We start from the raw sequence: 10,870 nt of genomic DNA, 5'->3' as shown, positions 1-10,870 counted from the left end.
TCTACCACCTCAGTTCCCAACTTCCTTTCGGACTCGCGAAATCAGTCAGAAATGCATATGGCGCCATCAAGGGCAAAATTTATTCGTCCTGATTACTCTAAAAAAAATTGGCAAATAAAGCCCCTTAGAATATCTTAATAGCACGTAAGTAAACTCCTATATATCTCAGGGACACATATAGACATGCAGCACCGCGTATGAATTGTGAAAGTGTCCATAATTGGCCTTTATTAGTTGACGAAGTTAACTGGTAGAACTGCTGTGTATTGCAGTTTATTTATGTACACTTCTGTGTACATTTATGTACAGAAAGGCAATCCATAGGTTTTAGGTCACTTTCTACTCGTTTTAAAAACAAGACATGACTTGCGACTTCATCTTTATTCTACTTAAAATTGCCATGGTATGATGTTGGGGGGGGGGGGGCGGGGAAGCACTGGAGACTTTGGAAAGGGCTGTCTAAATTTCAGCGGAGTGCCCTTGGCCTTAGCTTCCTGTACAAATGGATTTGGGGAAAATCAGGGTTTTGGGAAGGAGTCTGTGATTGGTCTTTCTTTTTAGTGCCGTAAAAGATCGTAATCCCTCAACGCCCAAGCTAATTCTTCGTATATTTTTTCAGAGTCTGGGTTCATTGGTGCGTGTCTGTCTACTGTGTTGCCGAAGAGTAAAAACTGAATAAATAAAGGTAAATACATGCGCATTGCAATAAACAACTTCTTTTTGGCACTTGTAGGTTTTGAGATGTTGCTTCCTATGTCGCGGGAGTATTCTTCCTCCAAGGGATGAGCAAGATGTTCAGAAATCTTGCAAATCACTCTCATTTATATACTTTTCAATCAATTTTGAAAATATGCATCAACTTTGTGAACTTAATCTGACCTACTTGGCTCTTGCCTATAGTCCCCCTTTAAGCTAGATTGCAATTACCAAATCCAACTTTTCTTTCCAGCTGCTGCCCATCTGTGTGACTGACTATATATAATGATGGCCGACCTGAAATCAACCGTGGAACAAGAAGCTGTTTCGAGTGGCCTGACAGAGTCTCCAGGAGAACCGGTCGAGGCTGTAACTTTTCGAGTAGCGACAGGAGAGGCTGTGAATGAGGTGATGTTCAGTGGGCAGCCAAATGATGACATTAGTGTTCCTCTGGAGGGAGTGACTGACACTGATAGTAACAAAACAACTGAAATGGCAAACTTGGCTGATGTTTCTCCTGAAAATCACCTCGATTTAGGAAAGACAGTGGAAGGGACTCGTGAAAAAGTTTCCCCCTGTGGGACTCCAGAAAATGATCCAGATCAGAAGGATTTGCCGTGTCTTGATACTTTCGACAGACCAGAGTCAGGGAAAATGATGGAGGGAGCTCCGGATGCTGCAGTTTCTTGTGAGATGTCAGAAAGTAATCCAGCTGGGTCTGAAAAGGCGCCCAAAGTGTCTACTTCTGCCAAACGTAAAACAATCCGTCCGGTTAAGTACGGTAGACATGGAAAAGATGGCGAGGAATCGTGTCTGTTCAAAGCTTTGTCGAGTGGTGAGACAGTACGAAGCAAAAGCGTGGGGCAGAAAGATGGAACTCCATCTAGCAGACGACAGAGACGTCCCGTTGTTAAGAAATCAGGAATGGATTCAGATTCGTCTGACGAAGATGATCAAGATGTTGATGTCGTTGAAGATGTTGAAGGAACGGAGGAGACTGTGTCGGAGTCTAATGCCCCGGATGGTGATGAGAGTTTCAAGAATGAAGGAGCTGGTACCAGTGGTGCTACAGCACTATCCCCTCGTCGTGGGCGCCGAGTAAGAAAAAGACGGGCATCGTTGGAAGACATGGTTTCTAGAGACAGTACACGTCAAAGTTCTGTTAAGAAGGGGAAAAGAGATTTTGAGACTGATTTGGACTTGGACATTGAAAAGAAGACGAAGTATAAAGAGGAGATTCCAGACGAGTTACAAAAAATGATCAGAAGTGTTGAAATTGAAGCTAAAAAACACAAGCTTCCTACTGTTACTTGTCCAAAATGTCAGAAAGATTACAATCGGGCGTACATCAGGCAACATATTTTGAACAAACATTGTCCGAAAAACACTCTATATGAGGACAGGAAATTTAAATGCGACGAATGTGATAAAAGATTTCTTTCGAAGGGCTCGCTGAAATATCACATGAATGTTCACATGCCTCAAAAACCCTTTGTCTGCGACCAGTGTGGTTCGAGTTTCACTCAAAAGGGAAACATGGTTGCGCACAAGAAAATTCACATGCGCCAAGACGGTGTGAAGGACTACGTATGCGCTGACTGTGGTAAACAGTTTAATTCGAAGCGCTACTGGGAGGGTCATTTGAAATTTCACGCGGGTATTTACATGTTCAGTTGCGAAATTTGCGACCGTGCCTTCCTTCAGAAGGATGGATTAAAGTCGCACATGAAAACGCATGCTGATATCAAACCGTTCATGTGCGATATTTGTGGGGAGGGCCTGTCCTCTATTGGCACGCTGAAGAATCATAAACTGATTCACACCGGTGAAAAGCCTTTCGAGTGCCCAACTTGTCAGTTGCGTTTCCGTAACAAGACGACGTATAACCGCCATTTGACCGTTCATTCCGACGCCCGACCTTACAAATGTGACATCTGCGGCTTGACGTTTAAATTCCCGCTGTATTTATCGCGTCATAAGCTCATCCACACTGATGAGAAAAAATACCCCTGTACGGAGTGTGAGAAATCCTTTAAGCGTCGCGAACATCTGAAACTGCATCAAAGGATTCATACCGGGGAGAAGCCGTATGTTTGTGGATATTGCGCGAAAAGGTTCACTCAGTCCTGCAGTATGCGCCAACATGAAAAGTCCCACTTAAAAAAGAACGACGTAAAGTTATCAGCAGAGGAGTTGGAACGATTAAGTACACGTAATGCTGATGTTGAATTAACTGGTGTCTATGTTGATGATGAGAGTGAGAGGGTTAACAGAGTGAATATTTTGCGCAAGGGTGGCATTAAAGGAGGACGTGGGAAAGCGCTGCTCATGACGAAGCAGGTGTTAAAGGATGAGACGTATTATGATAATGTCGAGGAGAAGGAGACATCCACTAGCAGTGATGATTCAAGCAGCAGTGATATGTCGGGCGCAGATTCTGACGATTATGACAATGATGACGTAACTGAAGATGTCGTTCCTGAAACTCCTGCGGAAGCTTTCATAAGTTTGCATGTGGGTGGCAAAATTGATCGAAAGTGGTCTGCCGGTACCACCACAGCAAATCCAGATGACATTTATGTCGGTTCTCAAGCTGACTCGACTGTAGGCCAAAACAAACAAAGATGGGTTCCCGGTATGGATAACCCCACTAGTGTGCCTCAAGATGTCATGAAAAATGAAGACATAGTTTACAGCGAAGTGGTCGTACCCAGCAATGCAAATGAAGTAGAGATACAGACTTGCGCAACTGAAGAAATAGTGACACAGAATCCTAATGCGACAAGAATCGTCATACCAGATACGCATACTGTGACTTTCGGAGACGAGGAGAGGCTTATCTACTTGCTGATTGATTCAGAGAATGGCCCGATGCCGGTCGTATTGGACAGGAATGATATGCAGAAACAGGGACTCGCGGATTCAAACGTCACGTTTGTGATAGCAGGTGATGAGCCGGAAACTTCGAATATCATCACTGAGCAACAAGAAAGCGGGATGCAGACGCGCCCAGTTGTTTCTGAGGCATCACTTGATGCAATACCTTTACAAATGCAGACCACAAATATCGGAACTATACCGAATATCGGAACAATTGAAATGGTTCAGTCTGCACCAGTTACTACGGTTCCTTTGGAAAACGTTCTTGACACATCGACAAAAACCTCGGTACCAAATGTAGTCGCGGAAAGTTGGGATGAACTTTCTGCAGCCTGTGCCTTGGTTGAATCGTCGTTATCGAGACCAAGTTCGGGCGCAGGTTTCCCCGTCTCCAATGAAAGCGCGGTGCAGGTAGAACCAGCCCAACCCGTGACCTCTCCATTTGTCATTGTTAAGTCTGAAGGAACAAGCCTAGACGCACAGACGGGTATCATGATCAAAGATGAAGTTGTTGAGGTGCGGCAGACTGCAAACCCGCCGGCTTCTTTTCAGAATGAATTGGCCACAACAGAAATTGAAAACGATAATGAGGATAGTTCAATTGACTCCAAACCAATTCAAGTTATTTCACCCAGTTCGACAAAACCACCACTGCAGCAGCTGAGCAGTGCAACTCCACAAGTGTCTGCCACAGATGAAACTCAGTGTGAAGTGATACCAAAATCTGAAGCCCAAGATATTGAAAAAAGCAACGAAAGTTTGGTTGGAACGGGAAAGTCTGCCACAACAGCGATTGACATTGCAGAGGAGAAGTCCAAGTTAGAGGCTGCTCAGTCTCTTGCCAGGATGATAAACGAGCCTGGGCCACGTCCAACCCTCTCCTTAGAAACTCCTGAGAAAACTTCCGCTGCAGCAGACCTGTCTGGCTCCAAGGAACTCGGCGATATTGAGACTGCAGATGAAGATGTGAAACTGGAACCATCCGTAAGTTCTCCTGAGCCCGGGTCGTCCCGAAAGAAGTCGTCAAGACTGTCCAACGAACCAAAACGCACGTACACAACAAGAAGGAAAATAAAGGAGAAGCCAGAGTATACGCAAGTAACAGACGGTATCGACTGCGATTTAAAAACTGGGAAATGTTTCTCTTGTAATAAAGTCTTCCAAAGTCCGTCGTATCTCCGCCACCATGTCCTGATGCATAAAGGTATCAACCTCTATAGCTGCGAGGAGTGCGGTCGCAGTTTCCCCTGTGCGACGAATTTGAAAACCCACATGTCGAAGCATTTTCCCGAGGCGAAGAAGGGTTTCCTCTGTTCGGTTTGTGGAACAGAAGTGGCGACGAAAGCCAATTTAGATAATCATATGCGAATTCACACGCGAAAGGAAGGTGAAAAAGATTTCAAATGCAACATCTGCGGGAAAGGTTTCAACTCGCGTGTCCATTTTACAGGACATATGAAAATGCACAAAGGCACTTATTTGGCAGTTTGTCAGATTTGTGGTCACAAGTTTGCGACGAGGCATGCGCTAAAAATGCATATGAAAAGCCACAGTGATGTTAAGGATTATATCTGTGACGTGTGTGGTAAAGCTGTAAAGACTCCATTGACGCTGCGCAATCATAAACGTATTCATACCGGTGAGCGTCCGCATCAATGTCCGACGTGTGACCGCGCCTTCCGCGATCGGTCAACAATGATACGTCATCAGTCGCTCCATTCGGAAGACCGGCCCCATGTATGCGAAGTCTGCGGTCTCAGTTTCAAATGGAAATTATATCATACGCGACACAAACTTGTCCATTCCACCGAAGCAAATTTTGAGTGTCCTACCTGTGGAAAACGATTTAAACGGAAAGAACATTTGAAGTTACATGTCCGCATTCACACCGGTGAAAAGCCCTACACGTGCAAATATTGTGAAATGACATTTACCCAGACATCGAGTCGCCGTACCCATGAAAAAACACACATCAAGGCCGAAAAGATTGAACAGAAGGAAGGAACTGATGTGCATGTCTTGAAAATTTGGTAGGGTGAAGGGGCTTGTGAACACAAAAGGCACTGAAGCCTTTTCTCTTGAAATTGTTGGCCAGTCTATACAGGGTGGCCCAGAATTATTTTCCCTCATACAATGGATACACAATAGAATTCTATTGTCCAATGGAAAATAATTCTGGGCCACCCTGTAGTGGAAGTTGGGGAATTATATGCCTGCCACAAATGTGTTGATATTTCTACATGTACTTTGCTGTTAAGTTTTCTTTGAAGAATTATCAAATGTAAGAATGAATTACCTTGGCTCAACATATTTTCATTGTTTTGAACTTATAAATAAAGGAGTGGTTGTTATATTTCTAAAAATATATTTGTGGTCCTTGCTTCCAATTTCTTTCAATGTTGCACTGGAAGGGAGACGTTCTATGTCTTGTAGGGTGTTGAGCACCCCTTGATACAGGACCAAGAACACCTGGTCTTGGAATACAAACACCAGGGTAAAACCAGTCTCCTCTTCAAAGACTTGTGAGTACAGGAGACACTAGTTTTGATAGAAGGGGACTATTCTTCCTTCTACACCAGTCACAAGCTGTGAAAGACAGGAGACCCACGTTTTGATAGACAGGGGACTATTCTTCCTTCTACACCAGCCACAGGCTGTGAAAAACTTAAGATCAAGTTGTGAAAGACAGGAGACACCAGTTTAGATAGACAGAGGACTATTCTTCCTTCTACACCAGCCACAGGCTGTGAAAAACTTAAGATCAAGTTGTGGAAGACAGGAGACACTAGTTTTGATAGACAGAGGACTATTCTTCCTTCTACACCAGCCACAGGCTGTGAAAAACTTAAGATCAAGTTGTGGAAGACAGGAGACACTAGTTTTGATAGCCAGAGGACTATTCTTCCTTCTACACCAGCCAAAGGCTGTGAAAGACAGGAGAGCAAGTTGTGGAAGGCGGGAGACCCAAGTTTTGATAGACGGAGGACTATTCTTCCTTCTTCACCAGCCACAAGCTGTGAAAGACAGGAGAGCAAGCTGTGAAAGACAGGAGACACCAGTTTTGATAGACAGAGGACAATCTTCCTTCTTCACCAGCCACAGGCTGTGAAAGACAGTTGTGAAAAACAGGAGACACTAGTTTTGATTGACAGAGGACTATTCTTCCTTCTACACCAGCCACAGGCTGTGAAAGACAGGAGACCAAGTTGTGGAAGACGGGAGACCCATGTTTCGAAGGAGAGGGGACTATTCTTCCTTCTGCACCAGCCACAAGCGGTGAAAAACTTAAGATCAAGTTGTGAAAGACTGGAGACACTGGTTTTGATAAATATAGGACTATTCTTCCTTCGACACCAGCCACAGGCTGTGAAAGACTTAAGATCAAGTTGTGGGAGACGAAAGACCCATGTTTCGAAGGAGAGGGGACTATTATTCCTTCTACACCAGCCACAAGCGGTGAAAGACAGGAGACCAAGGTTTGGAAGACCGGACACCCAAGTTTCGATAGACAGGGGAATCTTCCTTCTACATCAGCCACAACCATACCACCTGTTTCACCAGGCATAGGTAGAGAGAGGCAGATGGCCTATACCTTTGCCACACTGCCACATGCTGGCATAGACAGGGGACAAAATCCTCCTGAATCACCAGCAACATGCTGTGAAAGACAGCGGACTATTCCTCCTGCTTGCAATGTAAAAGACAGCGGAATGTTTTACCGGTTGTGAAGGTCCTGTGAAAGACCGAATTTGTACCTCTTCCTTCATCAGCTACTGGTTGTGAGATACCGGGGACTATACCTCCAGCTTCACCAGCCAAATGTTGTTTAATAGAGAGACAGGGGGCAAGTTTTGAAAGACATGAACTATACCCCTGCTACACGAGCTGCTAGTTCTGAAAGACAACATCTGGCTTGAGAAGCAAAAGGGATCGGTCTTTCACAACCAGTGGTATAACCCCCTGTCTTTCACAACCTGAAGACGGTGAAGGAGGAGAAGGCATAGTCCCCTAGCTGTCTTTAACAACATGTGGCTTGTGTAGCAGAATGCATAGTCCCCTGCCTCTAACAGCCTGTGGCTTGTGACGCAGGATGTATAGTCCCCTCAGCACTCAACCAGTGCCTAGTGAAACAGAAGGTACAAACCGACGGTCATTACAACCACTGGTATCGATCCCTGTCTTTCACAACTAGCGACTGGCGCAACAGTAGGAAGTCTCCTGTCTTTCAGAACGTACGACTGGTGTAGAAGGAAAAATAGTCCCATGTTTTTCACAGCCTGCTCCCCTGCCTTTCAAGACTCGGGTCTCCTGTCTCTACAACTAATTGGTCCCCTGTTTTTTTACAACTTGCGACTGGTGCAGAAGGAACCTGTCGTTCATAGCTCACTCCCCTGTCTTTCAAAACTCGGGTATCCGGTCTTCGACAACTTGGTCCCCTGTCTTTATGTGGTAAAGGAAGAGGAGACATAGTCCTCGGTCCTCACAGTATTATTCGCGAAGCAGGGTGTATAAATCCCTGCCTGTCACAACCTGTGGCTGGTGTAGCAGGACGTACAGTACTTGGTCCCTGACAATATGTGATTCGCGAAGCAGGTTGTATTAATCCCTGCGCGCCTATCACAGCCTGTGATTGGTGTAGCAGGAGCTATAGTCCTGGGTCCTTCACAACATATGATTCGTAAAGCAGGGTGTATAAATCCCTGCCTATCACAGCCTGTGACTGGTGTAGTAGGAGCTATAGTCCTCGGTCCTTCACAACATGTGATTCGTAAAGCAGGTTGTATGAATCCCTGCCTATCACAGCCTGTGGCTGAGTCCTCATTCCCTCACAACATGTGATTCGTGAAGCAAGGTGTATTAATCCCTGTCTCTTACAACCTGTAGCTTGCGTAACAGGCGGTATAGTCCCCTGTATATCTCACAAACTATATGGCAGGATGTATAAATCATGGTCTTTCACAACCATTCGTAAAGCCCCCTGTCTTTCACAACTTGCTGCTGGTCAGCAGGAGTCGTCTCCTCTTCTTTAGAACTCGTGGTTGGTGTAGCAGGAAGAATAGTCCGTCATTCAAAATTTGCCCTGCCTCTCTAACCAACCTGTGGCTGCTGAAGCCGGATGTTTCGTTCCCCGTCTCTCTGTACGTGTGGCTGGTAAAGCAGGAGACATAAATCAGAGTCCTTCACAACCAGTGGTATAGTCCCCAGTCACAGCATGTACTGGTGTGAAGGAGGAAGTGTCTTGTCCGTCAGAACCTGCGGCTGGTGTAACAGGGAGAATAGTCTGTCAAATTTTGCTCTCCTGTCTCTCTCTAAACAACCTGTGGCTGCTGAAGCTGGATATTTCGTCCCCTGTCTCTCACTGCTTGTGGCTGGTGTAGCATAAATCCGAGACTTTTACAACCAGTGCTATAAACCAGTGTCTTTCACAACATGCTATTGATGAGCAGGAGGAAGTGTCCTGTCCTTCAGAATTTGTGTCTGGTGTAGCAGGAAGAATAGTCCGCCATTCAAACTTCGCTCCCCTCTCTCTCTCTAAACAACCTGTTGCTGCTAAAGCTGGATGTTTATTCCCCTGTCTTTCACAACCTGTGGCTGGTGTAGAAGGAAGAATAGTCCGTCATTCAAACTTCGCTCCCCTGTCTGTCTCCACACAACCTGTGGCTGCTGGAGCTTGATGTTCCTGTCTCTCTGTACTTACGACTGGTGAAGCAGGAGGAAGTGTCCCGTCCTTCAGAACTTGTGGCTGGTGTAGCAGGAAGAGTAGTCCGTCATTGAAAATTTGCTCCCCTGTCTTTCACAACCTGTGGCTGGCGTAGAAGAAAGAATAGTCCGTCATTCAAAATTTGATCCCCTGTCTTTCACAACCTGCAGTTGTTGCAGCAGGAGTTCATCTCCTGTGGCTGGTGTAGCAGGAAAAATAGTCCATCATTCAAAATCTGCTCCCCATTGCTCTAAACAACCCGTTGCTGCTGAAGCTTGATGTTCCTGTCTCTCTGTACTTGCGACTGGTGAAGCTGGCGAAAGTGTCCTGTCCTTCAGAACTTGTGGCTGGTGTAGCAGGAAGAGTAGTCCGTCATTGAAAATTTGCTCCACTATATCTCTGAACAACCTGTTGCTGCTAAAGCTGGATGTTAGTTCCCCGTCTTTCACAACCTGTGGCCGGCGTAGAAGGAAGAATAGTCCGTCATTCAACATTTGATCCCCTGTCTTTCACAACCTGCAGTTGTTGCAGCAGGACATCTCCTGTGGCTGGTGTAGCAGGAAAAATAGTCCATCATTCAAAATCTGCTCCCCGTCGCTCTACACAACCTGTGGCTGCTGAAGCTTGATGTTCCTGTCTCTCTGTGCTTGCGGCTGGTGAAGTTGGAGGAAGTGTCCTGTCCTTCAGAACTTGTGGCTGGTGTAGCAGGAAGAGTAGTCCGCCATTCAAAATTTGCTCCCCGTCTTTTACAACCTGTGGCTGGTGTAGCAGGAAAAATAGTCCATCATTCAAAATCTGCTCCCCGTCGCTCTACACAACCTGTGGCTGCTGAAGCCTGATGTTCCTGTCTCTCTGTACTTGCGACTGGTGAAGCTGGAGGAAGTGTCCCGTCCTTTAGAACTTGTGGCTGGTGTAGCAGGAAGAATAGTCCGTCATTCAAAATTTGCTCCCCTGTCTTTCACAACCTGCAGTTGTTGCAGCAGGAGGACATCTCCTGTGGCTGGTGTAGCAGAAAAAATTGTCCATCATTCACAATCTGCTTCCCGTCGCTCTACACAACCTGTGGCTGCTGAAGCTTGATGTTCCTGTCTCTCTGTACTTGCGACTGGTAAAGTTGCAGGAAGTGTCCTGTCCTTCAAAACTTGTGGCTGGTGTAGCAGGAAGAGTAGTCCGTCATTGAAAATTTGCTCCCCTGTCTTTCACAACCTGCAGTTGTTGCAGCAGGAGGACATCTCCCGCGGCTGGTGTAGCAGGAAAAATAGTCCATCACAAAATCTGCTCCCCGTCGCTCTACACAACCTGTGGCTGCTGAAGCTTGATGTTCCTGTCTCTCTGTACTTGCGACTGGTGAAGCTGGAGGAAGTGTCCTGTCCTTCAGAACTTGTGGCTGGTGTAGTAGGAAGAGTAGTCCGTCATTGAAAATTTGCTCCCCTGTCTTTCACAACCTGTGGCTGGTGTAGAAGGAAGAATAGTCCGTCATTCAAAATTTGCTCCCAGTCTTTCACCACTTGCAGTTGTTGCAGCAGGACATCTCCTGTGGCTGGTGTAGCAGGAAAAATAGTCCGTCATTCAAAATTTGCTCCCCCGTCTTTC

The 10,870-nt window shown here is 45.9% G+C and overlaps 1 protein-coding gene across 1 annotated transcript; it reads left to right on the top strand.

Annotated features, from left to right (window-relative positions):
- Positions 1-52: 52 nt before the first annotated feature.
- On the top strand, positions 53-5,915 carry LOC135500528 (uncharacterized). Its single transcript, XM_064792049.1, has 3 exons — positions 53-144; positions 620-685; positions 950-5,915. Exon 3 carries the CDS (start codon positions 982-984, stop codon positions 5,608-5,610), a length of 4,629 nt encoding a protein of 1,542 aa, XP_064648119.1. The 5' UTR covers positions 53-144; positions 620-685; positions 950-981; the 3' UTR covers positions 5,611-5,915.
- The last annotated feature ends 4,955 nt before the right edge of the window (positions 5,916-10,870 follow it).

The sequence above is a fragment of the Lineus longissimus genome, chromosome 16 (assembly GCF_910592395.1).
Source record: "Lineus longissimus chromosome 16, tnLinLong1.2, whole genome shotgun sequence".
In the NCBI taxonomy this organism is placed as follows: Eukaryota; Metazoa; Nemertea; class Pilidiophora; order Heteronemertea; family Lineidae; genus Lineus; species Lineus longissimus.
Note: the sequence above shows the minus strand (reverse complement) of the source record. Positions and strands in the feature narration are given on the sequence as shown.

Bases quoted from the DNA above. Each gene is read 5' to 3' on its own strand.
- LOC135500528 (XM_064792049.1), top strand. From the start codon at position 982: ATGATGGCCGACCTGAAATCAACCGTGGAACAAGAAGCTGTTTCGAGT.